Source organism: Hemicordylus capensis, chromosome 7 (genome assembly GCF_027244095.1).
Source record: "Hemicordylus capensis ecotype Gifberg chromosome 7, rHemCap1.1.pri, whole genome shotgun sequence".
In the NCBI taxonomy this organism is placed as follows: Eukaryota; Metazoa; Chordata; class Lepidosauria; order Squamata; family Cordylidae; genus Hemicordylus; species Hemicordylus capensis.
In genome coordinates, this window is record NC_069663.1 from 28,716,364 (window position 1) to 28,730,943 (window position 14,580).

At 54.9% G+C, this 14,580-nt stretch overlaps 1 protein-coding gene across 2 annotated transcripts; it reads right to left on the reverse strand.

The window, feature by feature from the left end:
• Positions 1-4,102: 4,102 nt before the first annotated feature.
• FOSB (FosB proto-oncogene, AP-1 transcription factor subunit) lies at positions 4,103-11,694 on the reverse strand. Of its 2 annotated transcripts, XM_053266775.1 has the most exons (5): positions 10,746-11,694; positions 7,387-7,707; positions 6,422-6,529; positions 4,846-5,133; positions 4,103-4,745 (listed from the first exon to the last, which is right to left on the reverse strand). In XM_053266775.1, exons 1-5 carry the CDS (start codon positions 10,875-10,877, stop codon positions 4,680-4,682), a joined length of 915 nt encoding a protein of 304 aa, XP_053122750.1. In that variant the 5' UTR covers positions 10,878-11,694; the 3' UTR covers positions 4,103-4,679. The 2 variants fall into 2 exon arrangements, with proteins under 2 accessions (XP_053122750.1, XP_053122749.1); XM_053266774.1 differs by having other exon boundaries at positions 4,103-5,133; positions 10,746-11,693.
• Between the last annotated feature and the right edge of the window lie 2,886 nt (positions 11,695-14,580).

The window sequence follows — 14,580 nt, forward strand, 5'->3', positions numbered from 1 at the left end:
CCCAGGAAGAGCTGCTCACCACAGGCATGTCTATCGCAGCATCACCTGGGAAGGGTTCTTGCTCCTTTCCTTGCACTGCTCCAGCCTACAGCACACTTTGAGCACCACCACATAAAGGGTGGACAGTTGGTCTCGTGGTAGCAAGCCTGAATTGCCCCCTTTGTTAAGCAGGGCCCACCCCGGTTTGCATTTGAATGGGAGAGAGACCACTTCCAAGGAAGGGACCACTCTGGGAAGAGCACCTAACTGCTTGCATGCAGGAGGTTCCAAGATCCCTCCCTGGCAGCATCTCCAAGAGAGACTCCGGCCTGCAGCCTTGGAGAAGCTGCTGCCAGTCTGTGTAGACAGTACTGAGCTAGATGGACTAATGGCCTGACTCAGTATACGGCAGCTCCCCGTTTTCCTATGTACCACACAGCCAGCAAAGCCTTCCAGACATCATTCCCAGCAAGAGCCCAAGACGACTCCCCCTTCTGAGGCAGAAGACACAAGAGCTGCTAAGAAGCCCAAGAAGGTCCAGAGAGGGGGTGGGAGGCCCTGCTCAAGCTGGGGACGGAATGGACCCCGCACCTGGTTCCTTTTCGCTCTGCCCTCCTCTGAGCCCCGAGACAGCAACAAGATGCAGGCTTAAAAGGGCTCAGAAGGATGTTTGCTCAGGGCCACTTGGCTCACTCTAGGATGATGGGAGTTGTAGTCCAACATCTGGAGACCCCGGTGGAGAAGCCCGGCTGCTGCTGCTGCTGCTGCTGCTTCACAGGCCAAGGGGCAATTCCCATCCAAATTCCAGAATTTAAGTGCATGTTTTTTAAAGTTAGTTGTGTGCTTTCTTTAATCAAAGACCACCACAGTGGAGCGCTTGTGATCAAGCTTTTCTAGGTGCTGTAATACAATACTTTAAAAAGCCATAATTATTCCTGGGTGGGGGGCGGCGGTCTGATTGAGTTTAATGATCAAGGGTGGGGGCTGTGGGCCCAGACCTCAGACCTTTATTTAAAGGACCTAATCTGGCGACCGGTTCTTGGACTGATGCTGCCTCGCCCCAGCCAGCTCCTCCAGCCCAGCAGCAGAGGGCACTCCAGGACCAGAGTTCAGAAGCCAGCCAGCCTCCCTCCCGCTGAAACTCCTTCCGCAGCACGGAAGCCCACCTTCCCCCCCCCCCGCCCCCGCTTCCACCCCCAGCCCTGCCCTGAACGCAAAGAGGCGATCGGGTCTTGGTGCAGAGAAAGCCAAACAGATCTACGGCATCGAGATCTTTTATTGCACCTTAATGGGGTTGGGTTGTTTTTTTTACATGAGTTTGAAAAAATAGATCTTATCTCCATAATAAAAAAGTGCATTTTTTCCAAAGCTTAACATCTTTATTTGCCATTTTGCTAACCAGTTAAGTGCAGGACAAGAGGGCCAAGGCAGGATCGAAGGTTTCTCCCCCGGTTCCCGCGGCTGGCCCCCCCGTTGCTCAGCAACACATACCACAGAAATTACAGCATGGGGGGTTAATAATAATAATATAATAATAATAATTATAATAATAATTAAAAAATTAAAAATACTTCCCCATCCCCCAGCAGGTATATAATAAGCAATCTTAAAAAAATAATAATAATGTGAGTTAAAACAAAACTCCACAGATTTAAGGTTGTTTTTAAAAAAGAAAAGAAAAAAAGAAAAAACATACATCAAAAGCTTGGTCATGGGGGCGGGGGGACTTGGAAACATTCTGTATAGCAACGTGGCATTCGTGCTCTAGAGATCCAAAAAGCAACACAACGGCTTTCCCAGTCCATGAACACACTTGTGTGGTGAGTTACTAAGAGGCAGTGTGGTGTCCGAAGCAGGCAGCACTGTTGCAGAAGCACACGTGCGCGCACACACACACACACGCACACACACACACACACACACTACACTGTAGCTGCAGCTGAGAACCAAAGCGGAGAGACCTTGTGGAAGAGTGGACGTGTGTGTGTGTGTAGCCACCCAGAAGTCATAGAGGTGGCATCTCTATGCTCGGAGTAGACCTTGGCACTTTTCACAAAGCAAATACTTAGCAGCTCAGGATCGAAGCTTCAGAGGCACCGAAGCACTGTCCAGAAGGCAGCAGGAGAGCAGAGGTGGGGGAGAGATGGAGGGTCAAGGAGGGAGCCCGAGGGAGAGGGGCAGCTAAGTACCAAAGGCCGAGTGGGAGTGGGGCGGGGGGGGGGGAAGCCACATTCTGGGCTTGGGTGACACCTAGACTGCTGTGAGCAAAAACAGCCACAAGGCCTAGGTTAAGACCAGAGAATGAGAAAGTAGGGGGCAGGAGCTGGGTTCGAATCACCAACCAACACAGCTAGCAAAGGGCAAAAATGCACACAGAGGCTCACAATGCCAAGTTGATACGAGAGAGAGAGAGAGAGAGCAAGGTCCATTCACAGTATATCAGCAAGGCTGGTGCACCCCCAAATACAGTCCAGGCAAACCTCTCCAAATTACCTCCTCACCCACAGAGGAAACTGAGCAAGGAAGAAGCCCCAGTGAGAAGAGGACTCATTCTGGGGATAAGAAGGGGGAACTGGGAGGACCAGCCAATTAAAAGCAGTGTGGGGTGGGGTGGGGGTGGGGAGTACAGCCCCTTGGGGGCACTGAAGTGGGGTCCCAGTCAGTCCACTGTGCCACAGCAAAAAGCCAGGGGCGGATTAATCTTTGGGCTGCCCATAGCCAGCCAAAGGTTTGCCGCCCCAGGGACAAGAGCAAGGGGGCTTGGGGCGGGAAACATTTCTGCCTTTTACCTTTATCGATGCTGCTGTGTAACGGCCGAGGCTCTGCCCGCCTCCTAAGCCATCCCAGGAGGTGAGGTTGGGCACTGGAGGATGGGCAGACGGCAGCAAAAGGGCTCCTCCCTCAAGCCTGGCTTTCTCGCAGATGAGACAGAGCGGGCGATTTCCAGCCTCTGCGCACAGACATTTCTGGACGCACATTTCTGGACGCAAGTGCGCAGAGGCCCGAAATTGCCCGCTCTGTCTCATCTGCGAGTGAGCCAGGCTTGAGGGAGGAGCCCTTTTGCCGCTGTCCTCCAGTGCCCAACCTCACCTCCTGGGATGGTTTAGGAGGCAGGTGGCACCTCTGCCGCTACACAGCAGCATCGATAAAGGTTTTTAAGAGGGGGAAAGATAAGGTTTCCATCCAAGATGCTGCTCCCCAAGATTTGCCACCATAGGCGGCTGCCTAGACGGTAATCCGCCACCGCGAAAAGCCACACATTTTCCCCCTCCCACTACCAGCCAAACATGGCATGTCTTGACCTCTCAGTGAAGAGGACAGCAAGGCTTTCTGGGGGGTGGGAATGGAAGGCCCCTAATTTTTGCACAAACCCAGAAGCCAGCGGAATTTCAGTATTTCTAGCTGAGGTTTTTGGACTGATGTTCTCGAATATGTGTTCAGAATTTTGTTTGAGGGACATTTGCCAATAAGTCAGCTCTGGTAAGTATTCAGATAGCCAGATTCAATGTCTGACAGAATTTTGTCCCTAAACACCCTCCATCTAAAAATAGTCATAGATTAGATTAGAAGATGCAGGGGCGGGGTGGGGGAAAAGCCAGTTAAAGTGTCTTTTAAAAGGTTCTCTCCCAGAAACACATTTTAGCTCTACAACGGATTAAAGTCACAATCTATGCACACTTACTAAATAGTATGTCCTACCAAACTCAGTAGTACATACTCTCTGAAATCCAGAGCCCACTTAGAACATCTCATTGAACTCACTGGGACTTACTTCTGAGTAAACATGCTTACGATTGCACTGTCAGCTGCTTAAGCTCCACAGCAGTCAAAGGGTTTTAAGCACCCTGCCTGCATCATGGGAGGCTGAACTGTGTTTCTGAGGCACAGCATTGGGCAGGTATCTGCTCAGTACCAGGCAACGGACCAGAGGAAGCCACTCGCCACTTCTACAGCAGGGTGGCCCTTCGTAGCCCAGGCTGGAGAGAACTGGCAAATTCCAGCTTCTTCTAAGGGGACCCCAAAGTATAGGTTGTGCAAGGATGGTTGGCTGACAACAGGCAAAGAACTGAAGGCCTGCAGCACAAGATGCAACACACTACACAGTAGGTGGGAAGAGATTTGGGCCAGGGAGGGGAACCCCATTCATCCTCATTTTCCCCACTGACAAGCCATCTCCTTTGCTCAGCTTCTTACAACAGAGTAGAGAAACAGGACAGTCCGTGCTCAACCAGGAGTCCCTTTTCCATGGAAAGAGGAGGCACCCCCTCTGCCCCTGGCGATTCCAGAGAGCAAGCTAGGCTCAGCCTCCCTCCAAGTGCTGGATCCAACGATGGCAGTCCAAATAGCATCCTCCGTGTTCCTCCAGAGTTGAACATTGCAAAAAAACCACCCCAAGGCAGAAATTTAAAAGCTGGGCACCATCAGCAACGATCCGCCTGCGAACGGGGCTGTGCCCTCCCGAAGTTTAAACATGGCACGTGGCTAGAGAGGTGGCAGTGGCGCTGCTGGCCAAGGTTTCTCAGTCTGTCTTTTGGCATCATGTACATGGGATGCTCCAAGGTGGCTTGGGGCAGGGGGTGCGTTTCCATCTCTTCGCCCCGCTTATTCACAGAGAGGTTTGCACAGGTGGGCTTAGAGGTTAGAGAGCGCGCAACTAAGTTTGGGTTTTGAGTTTCACAAAGCAAGGAGCGAGGGAGAGTTCAGGGAGTCCGAGGACTGGTCGCTGCTGCTGTTCCGCTGGTGGGTGGCTCCGCAGGTGGCGCCCTCTGGGTAGGTGAACACAAACGAAGATGTATATGAAGGGTTAGCCGGGTACGGGGCGGTCACCTGTTCACCATGTGTAAAGTAAGAACTACAAAACGCTACCTCCGCCGGGCCCACGGCTTGGACTCCGCCAAGGGTCTGCTGGTAGTGGAGGGGCAGCGATGAGTAGGCCGCCGTCGGCCCAAAGGGGTCCTCTTTGACCGGCATGGCTAGAGCGCTCACCTCAGTCGAGGTGCTGGGCTGCCCGCTCAGCTCTGGCACGTCCTCGAAGGGGATTTTGCAGCTCGGCTTGTGAGCCACCAGAACAAACTCCAGCCGCTCTCTCTCCTTCTGCAGTTCAGCTATCTCAGACTCCAGCTCGGCCTTCTCTTCCTCCAGTTGGTCTGTCTCCTGGGGAGGAGGGGGAGCACCAGAGTCAGTATGGGGAGCAGCGCAGCAGAGGGGCATGCAAGCCGGGTGCAGTGCGACTTGGCGGGCTGAGCAGGGGCAGGGCGAGGGGCAGGCCTCCTTCGGGGAGAGGGGGAAGCAAGGCTCCCCTCTTGGCTCTCTTGCCGGCTCCCTGCACCCCTCCAACCCGCTACCGGGCCAGGCCCAACTTCACCTCTCTTCCCAAAGGATCTCTACATTGCTTGGGGGGGAAGCCGACAGCCCCATGGGGCTCTAGCACGCCTTGTTCCACCTGGACTTTCTCTCTCCAGTCCAGCGCCAGATCAACGAAGGAAGCAGCCAAGCAGGCACTAACCTTCCACAGTGGGGTGTGCCCACAGACCTCCTACCTAATGTTTGGGCCTGCAAGGGAAAGAGAACTAGGGATCTTTTCTGCCCCACTCTAGCCAGCCATTTCTCTCTCTTCCAGGACAGGAGCTGCAAAACCCAGCAGAGCCACACAGCCAGGAAGGAGCGACTCAGTGGCTTACTTCACCGCCAGATGGGCAGGCTAGAGTGGCAACCACCTTGCAGAGGATCAAAGGGAAAGCATGGACAAGCTAGGGTGGGAGGAAATAAACCTGAACTAGGGTGGGAGGAGAGGACAGGCTCTCAACAGGAAGTCTGGAAAAGGGGGAGGGAAAATGGTAGCTTTGTCGAAGGACAGCAGCTTCATCCAACTGGCAAAAAAATGTCTCGCCATGGAACCCCACTTAAGAGAGTAGGGAGGGAGCTCTCCCCAGCCTGCATATTTTGTATAGAGAAAAGTGGTTACTTTCCCAAACATGGGAACCTAAACATGACTTAATGAGTCACAAGAAGAGAAGCCATTGCGCACAAAAATCAAATCCAAGTTTCTGTGCCCTTCCTTCGCTAAACCAGCAAACCAGAACTATATAAGATGCCTTATTCCAAAGCTTGCAGAAAGAAGGGAAGTTTCATTCACATCTCCAAGATCGAGAATATGGGCTTAGGGAGGCACTCGGCCAGAACAGAGACAGACCACTGCTGGGTGGTGCCTGGGGCTGGCCTTGGAGAAGGTGCTCCCTTGGTGGGGAGGGATCCAGTCCCTGTCCTTCCACAGCGCCCTCGCCCTGCACAGTGGCAGGGCTAGCCAGGGAGTCAGATCTGGGCCTCCTTCACCCCTCTGAAACCTGAGGGGAGGTCCCAAGGGCAGTGTCATTCCACCCCCAGCTTAAATCTTCTGCTCGCCAGGGAGTCACAGCTCCCACACACACACACACACACTCACCGCTTGCAGCCGATCAGTCAGCTCCCGGCGGCGATTCCGACATTTTGCCGCTGCGAGCTTGTTCCGCTCCCGACGGACACGGCGTTTTTCCTCCTCCTCTGGTGTCAGCTGCAAAGACAAGAGGCAGGAAGTCAGGCAAGGGATGGAGACCCCGGAGCTTCCCCTGGGACGATGCCTGCCCTAGCTGGGAAGGGGCTTTCTGGTCTGACAACCACAACAGGCAACCCAGCTGCACCCATCCCTAACTGGGCTGGGAGAGGCTGCTCCAACCTGACTGCCGTGCAAGGACCAGAAGATGGCTCTCGACCTCTGGCTCTCCGTATGCCCAGTTCCCCACAGCCTTATGCGAAGTGCCAGCCTTTGACCCACCCCATTTGCTGCAGCCTCCAGCCAGAGGAGCAGAAGACTAGAGCACCTGCCCGTCACTTTAGCAGGGACCAGGTGTTGCAGAGTGAAGCAGCGGCATTTGCAGGGCACCTTTCGATTGCGCAGAGTGCTTCACGGGGATTATCTCGATGCAGCATCCCTCACAACAAGCTGTAACGCCCGATCATTGCTATCTTGCCGGCTGTCTAGTGAGGGGCAGTCCCACCCTGCAACTGAACAGTCCATGTTCAGAGCATCAAGTGGACCCACCAAGCCCCTGCCAGGCAGGACTGGCAAAGGCCTCCCTGTGGTTGTGGGCACTCTGCCGCCCATGCTTTCCCTTCTATGCCCACCAACCCTGCCCAAACCATCTTCGGTGGAAGAGCAAGGCAAAGCAGGCCCCGTCTGCCTGGATCCCTAACCCTCAACGCAGCAAGCCTGCCGGGTTTAGCAATGGTGGGGTTGAGGTTTCCGATGGGCTGGGCTGGGGGGCGGGCAGGTTTCAGGCTGGGATTTGGGGCGCAAAGCAGTTTGAGTTGGAGACCTTGTTGGGGATGCCACGGAAGAAGGAGGGCCCTGCTGCCACCCTGCCCACTCACCGTTTCCTCGCGTGTCCTTCGGGCCCGGGCCCTGGTGGAGCGGGGTGGCGTGGCCGCCATGGGGGCTGCGGAGGGGCCGGCAGGGTAGGCACTCATTCCTGGGGTGGAGTAGCTGGTGCCAGGCAGGTCATAAGGGTCCACGGGAGGCGGCTGCTGCTGCTGCTGCTGCTGTGGCGGCATTTGCTGGCCCGGAGGCTGCTGAGACTGCGCCATGGAAGAGATCAGGGTAGGCTGCACCAGCCACTGGAGGTCTTGGCTAGTGGATATTGCTGTCACTGTTGGCACAAAGGATCCAGGCATTTCCCCAAGGCCACTGCACTCCTGGAGAGACACAAGGAAAGGGCAAGCTCAGAGAGGGGCCGAGGAGGACGCACACAGACTCCCCTCCACTCTGCTGGGCAGCCAGGGCCCAGGCAGCCAACTGCTTCCCTGGCAGCCTCCATGACGCCACTTCTCCGACTTCGTGCACATCTCTCCTCAAAAATACCCAGCTCCTCCAGGTAGCCTTTGGGACACCCACTTTAAGCCAAGCACAGGAAATAGATGCACCTCCTTCCGCTTCTTCCCTCCCCTCCCCTCCCAGTGTTTCATTCTAGAGTGCAATCGCCTCAGGGCAGAGACTCATCCTCTTGTACTTGGCGAGAGGGCTACACACCGAGAAGGTGGGCATAATTCTGTTTGGCAGCTGGAGCTGGGGCTGGAGAGGGCAGAAGGTTGTGCGTAGGCTGTTCATGGGCATTCAGACATAGCAGGCTGAGACACTCCACTCTCGGGGAGAGGGAGCCCTTAAACTCTCTGAGAGGACAAAAAGCTATATTTGCTCCATTATACTCCTATCCCTGCTAACTTGGCAAAGAGGCACCTTTTACTGTGGTGATTCTCTTTATTTAGCAGGGGGAGAGTAACTGGCCCTATCTACCCCCAGCACAGTGACTGTTGCTGGTGTCTATCATATGTTTCTTTTAGATTGTGAGCCCTTTGGGGACAGGGAGCCACCTTATTTACTTATTATTTCTCTGTGTAAACCGCCCTGAGCCATTTCTGGAAGGGCGGTATAGAAATCGAACAAACAAATAAAATATCCCACACTTCCTTTTAGAAAGCTCAAAGAAGCTCTCAGCAATTGCCTATCAAGAGCTGCCCGCAGAAGATTGCTATTGGCCTGCTCTGACAAGCTGCTAAACAATTAACTCTCCTCCATTTTGGCCCCCAGCACCCCAAGACTCAACTGCGTGTGCATGTTTGCAATGACTAGCGAGCCCATCTATTCCAAGACTGGGTTCAGCAACAGCTGGTGCCACTCTCCTCCATTCCTAGAGCTGCTGCCCTAGGATGTCTCTGGAAGGGATCTTATCCCTTCACCACCCACAATCAGAGCCCAGGGGCAGGAGACAGGAGGTGGTCCGTGGACTCTCCAAACTGGATTGCTTTCAAAGCAAGAAGACAAGCGCTGCAATGTAACGGGGAGCATCTTTTCCTCCCCACCTTTGAGTCTCCGGGTGTTGCGAACACAACTCTGACCACTGTGGCTGGGGATGAGGGGAGAGCTGTACTCTCAGGACATCCAAGGACCCCAAGTGTAGTGAACCTCTTAAGAAGTAGGCAAGCTGAAGTCAGCCTAGCAATGCGTTAGTTCAGTCTGGAATGCATTTCCTGCCCAGGTCGGAACCAGAGGCTAACCTCAGATGCCTCAAGGAGCCCTTTCCAAGGCCTTACGGCTTGGATGCCAAGCAGCATGGGCTGTTGGGAAGGGCTCTGCTGAAGAGAAAGGGGGGAGCGACCAATGGCTGCTACCCCCAGGGACAACCCAGCTGCCCATTATCGAGGAAGGAGGGACCCTCTGTGGAACCAGGGGGTTGTGTGTTTGCTTACGTCCTTGCTCAGGTCCCAGCCTCAAAGCCCACAAGCCAGTGGAAGATGGAACAGGAGGACAGTTGCTCTGCCCGAAGCTCTGGAGGAGCAGAAGAGGCCCGGGGGGGGGGGGCAACCCAGCAAGAAAACGCTCACTGGGGTCCCTGACAGAGAGCTCCAGGTAGCTCAGGGCACAACTGCCAAGTCGCCGGCTTGTTGCTTCTGGTGGGTGGAGAAGCCCTGTGTGCATGTGAAGAGGGCAGGTCGCCAAACAAGTCTCGTTCACTGATTGGCACCTTCGCACACAAAAGCAAGGAAAGTGGTTCCCGCCGTGGGGCTGGAACTGAGAGCACTTTCAATTGGGGGTGTGTGTGTGTGGGGGGAGACAAGCCTGCTTGGGGGTCACACACCTTCTGACCCTACTCCCCGTGGGGCCTTGGGGCCGTCCACTGGCAAAGACCTGGAGGGAGCCGCATTTCTGCCTCTTTCCTATGCAGGGTGCTGCCACTGGGTGCGTGCTGTACTCGCAGCCACCCTCCCTCTCCCTGGAGGCTTCTTTGACTACAGAGCCCTCGGCACTCTTGCACGCGCATGGCGGGGAGCATGCCTGCTGCCTCTGACCCCCGAGACCCCCAGCTCTTGCGGGGCTCTGATCCCTCCTTGCAAGGAAAGGGAGTGCTGGTGCATCTGAGGGCTGCTGCAAGGGACCCCATTCTCCAACAAGATGAACTATTCTGGGATGCAGCAGGCCCTTCCAGCCTCACCCTAAGCAGAGTGCAATCTTATGCAATCCATATGGTGTGGTGCATTTCGAACTCCGCCCCACATCAGCGACTTATTTTTAGCATTTCCTTTTCTACAAAGAAAGTAACAGCAGAGCTGCAGAAGCGGCTGAGGGGGCGGGGTCTCTCCTCCCAGGCTCGACCAATCAACGCGACCCCTCCGCCTGCCCCTCCCCTTAGCAACGGGGGCGGACCAGCGTTCCAAAATAACCCGCGCGCGCCTGGGGCGGGAGGGAGGAAAACGCGCCGTACGTGCCTCACGTCAGTACGGAGGGTTCCAGTACGTCATGCGTTACGCACAACCCCGCCCCCCTTCCCTCCGCGCTCCCCCGCCACCGCCTCCCCTGTGCGCATGCGCGTCTCTATACCCGCGGACAGGCGGGATACGGGAAGAGTTTAGGAAGGCTGAGCGCCGCTAGCGCGGAGACTTGCGCCCCCACCCCCAGGAACAGCTGCCGCCACCCCAACTTTCTCCTCCTCCACGTAGACGCTGCAGCCAGCCGGTCCCGGCATTTAACTCGTGCACCAAATAAAGGTAATAATTGACTGCATGCAAAGCGGAGGGAGCACCGCTGGACGCCCACAGGGCGAGGAGCAGCCCCCGACCGAGGAGGAGGAGGAGGAAGGGAGCCGCTTCCGGACCCCACCGCACCTGCCCCGACCCGCCCCGATCCCGTGCAAGACTCGGCGGGACAGGCGAGGAAGTCCTCAGTCCCGGATCCTTACCTGCGAGGAGGCGGCAGCGGCGGCCGTGGGGCTCCCGAAAGAATCCACCGAGGAGAGGTACTGGGACTCGGCCGAAGGGGACGAGCTGCACCGCGAGGTGGAGTCGTAGTCTCCGGGGAAGCCCTGATACATCTCCCTCGGGGGTGCAGGGGGAAGGCCGCGGCCGCGCGGGGGACGCCTGGAAGCCAAGATGAGGGGCGAGCGGCAGAGCGGACAAGCCGAGACACCCCTCTCCTCGCCCGGCGGCTGGCTGTCCGGCTGGGTGACTCCGATGCAAGCGAGGCAACGGCGGTGGCTTCTCTCTCTTTCCCTTTCCCCCCTTCAGCTGCCTGCGCTTGGGGGGAGAGGCGCCCAGAGGTCCGGAGCCCCCCTGCCTCCGCCTCTTCTCCGCTTCCGTTCAAAGTTGTAGCCGCATATTGCCAAGGGGGCGGGGGGAGGGGAAAACGCCAGGCCGAAGTTCCCCCGGTCAGGCCACCAGCCCCCCAAATCAAAAGTGTGCAAAGAAAGCGCCCAGCAAATCCAAGTAGCAATCCGAAGCGACTCCGGTTCTTGGCGAGTGGTGTAGCCGCAATTCTAAATTGGCCGAGAGGAGAAGTTGGGGCTGCCCCGAAGTCCCGCGCTCCGCAGCCCGCTGTTGTGCCGTCCCTGCCGTTCGTTCTTCCCGGACCCCAATCTTATGAATGAACCACGCTCGCAGCCAAGCGTATTTATACAAAAGAGGTCGGTCCCCCTCCTGACGTCACCAAAAGGAGCCTCAAACGGCCCCCTGGAAGTCGGCTTCCCGGCCGTCGCCAGGCCCCCAACTCGGCCAGCGGCTCCCTCCGTCTCCGAGGGCCTCTGCTGCCGAAAATGGTCCCGCTCGAGCCCGGGGAAGGGGGTCTTTTTCAAGGCGAAAGGCAGGGGATCCCTTGCTCCGTCCCGCTTTCCTGTGACGCAGCTAGCTAGCCCATATATGGCCTTGTCTTTGCTTGTTTATTGGTATCCTAGCAATTACGTCAGAGGGAATCCCTTTCTCACAGCCCTGGCTGCTGCTGCTGCGGCTGCTCCTGCCGCTTTTGTTGGTATTAATAGAAACTTTTACTATCATTCTAGAAATGGCTTGAAAGCTCAGACAGGCCTGCAGCGGGCCAAGGAGGAGGGGGGCGAGGAAGACAGCGCCCCCCCACCCCCATTTCAGGGATGGCAGCGCCCCCCCACCCCCATTTCAGGGATGGCAGCGCCCCCCCACCCCCATTTCAGGGATGGCAGCGCCCCCCACCCCCATTTCAGGGATGGCAGCGCCCCCCACCCCCATTTCAGGGATGGCAGCGCCCCCCACCCCCATTTCAGGGATGGCAGCGCCCCCCACCCCCATTTCAGGGATGGCAGCGCCCCCCACCCCCATTTCAGGGATGGCAGCGCCCCCCACCCCCATTTCAGGGATGGCAGCGCCCCCCACCCCCATTTCAGGGATGGCAGCGCCCCCCACCCCCATTTCAGAGATGGCAGATCTTCTCCTCAGGGGATCAAGCCACTCTGGGAAGAGCATCTGAGGTTCCAAGCTCCCTCACTGGCAGCATCTCCAAGATTGGGCTGAGAGATATTCCTGCCTGCAACCTTGGGAAGTCACTGCCAGTCTGTGTACTCAGCTAGATAGACCAATGGTCTGACTTGGTATATGGCAGCTTCCTATGTTCCTAAATTGAGAAGTGTACCCCCTATGTAGGGGGTTGAGTACTCTCTATTTAATTCCTAAATAGAAAGGTGCATTCAGGCACCCCCGGATTCTAGAATTTGATGACAGGAGTTATCGTTCAATGATCCCTGGAGAGCCAAGGTGAAAAAGCCAAAACATTCTGTGTTGTTAAACCCAGATCCTGCCTTTCCCCTTCCTGCCTTATCTGACCTTTCCTACAGCTTATGTAAAAGTGAAAAGTTCACACTAACCCTTCCCAAGGCTTCTGGTTGCATTCCAGTTGTGATGGTTAACACCCACATTCTAGAGGCAGAGAGTTCCCAGGGTACTTGGCAATCACTAGAATAAAGCATTTGAAAGGGACAGTGCTACATAATATAATGGGCCTCCTCCTCACTCCTCTTGCTCATATTACAGTTTGCAGAAGGAAAGTTGGAACCAAATAAGATCTTGGCTGTATTTCCCCCCCATGTCTGTTTCTCCGCTCCTTCCATCTGACATCACACACAGGGGCCGTGGCTTGGGGCGTGCAATGCGGGGGCCCTACAAAGATTTTGTTCCTGGGCCCCCGGGGGGGGGTCTTACTGGGCTTCACTTCCAGAAAGGATTTAGCACTGGTGTTGCTTCTCTTTAAAATTCAACAACTAACATAGTACATACTGGACTCGCTCTGCCACCACCCAGGAAAGGAATCCAATGTCTCTTGCTCAGGCTCAGAAAAGCGGAAAGCATGAATTCCGGCCAGGAGAACCTTAGAAAGGAGAAAGCGATGCTATCATAGGAACAGCTTGCTTTTGATCTGAGGCCTTTGCAGAGCCCCTCCCTGGCTTGTGGGAAGGATTTAGCAGGTGTTTCAGGTAAGGCTTATCTAGCCACTCCCACATTAATGGGTTTGCAGTTTTTCTCCACCCAGCAAGCAGCTGACACAGCAGCCAAAGGAGAAATTTATGTAACCTGCAGGTATAGGGGGAAGGACGTGTTTGCGTGCCAGTCTGTCTCTCTGTCATCCTTGTACAGTGCCTTGCCAGCTCTTTTTTTGTTTTTGCACATCTAAAGCTGTCTGATCAACTCCAGATGTACTCCAGCATCTGGGGCTTGGGAACCTTCCCTGCCATTTACTGCCTGTGGTTTACTTGCCTGTGTGTAAGAAGACCCTTTCAGTTTCTGGTTGGGAGCTGCCGTCTTTCTTTTTAAAAATATATATATATCTGCCAGCAAGTCTGCTGAGGAAAGCATCAGTAGAGGCTTCCCCACACATGCCCCCTGTGTATGCCTTTAATGTGACTTGGAATAGGTGAGGGGCATTTACAGATTTCTCCACCCAAGTTTCCTCCTAGACTCCAGGATTCCAGATGACCTAGTCTGATCCCTGGAGCAACAGGGATGTGTTAATAGTTCACCATTCTTCTGTTTCTGATTTTGCACTTTATTCCGACCTCTGCATGTGCATAAATGAAGTCGCAGCGCGAGCTAAAGAAAGAGGCAGCTTTTAAAGTGACGACTGTCTTCTCTTCTTTGGCAAAGGGGGAGCAACTGCCCCTGTACTAGGTGGCCAGATTTGGCTTTTAAAAAGCCAAATTCTGGCTTATGGCCCATTTGACCCATGAGTATACCCCTTAGGTTCTGGCAACCTTGGAGCAGCACAGAGTCCGTCTCAGTGACTGTTGCTGGTTTCTTTCTTGTTAGACTGTGAGCCATTTGAGGCAGTGAACCATCTTCTTATCCTTTTGTGTGTTCATAAACCACTTTGAGAATTTCTTGATGTTCTCCCTGATTTTTCTCTGGAGGAGGAACTCTCTTGAAAACGTGGGTTTTCTCTGGATGTTGTGGGACACCTCCTATGACCCCGCTTCAGCCATTGGGGCTTGGGATGGTGGGAGTTGTAATCCAACAACAACATATGGAGACCCAAGGCTGGGAATCCCTGGCTGTGTGTGTGTGTGTATGTGTTTGTTATATTTGTACACTGTCTCAAATTTCTGTCTCTAGGTGGTTTACAACAACATAAAACAAAGCAGAAATAAAGACCTTAAAACAAATTTAAAACCACAGTCTGGTTAAAAAGCTTGGGTGAATAAATGTATCTTTAGAGACTTTGTAAAAATTGTCAGAGATGGGGAGGCTCTTATTTCAGCAAGGAGCACATTCCAGAGTCTCAGG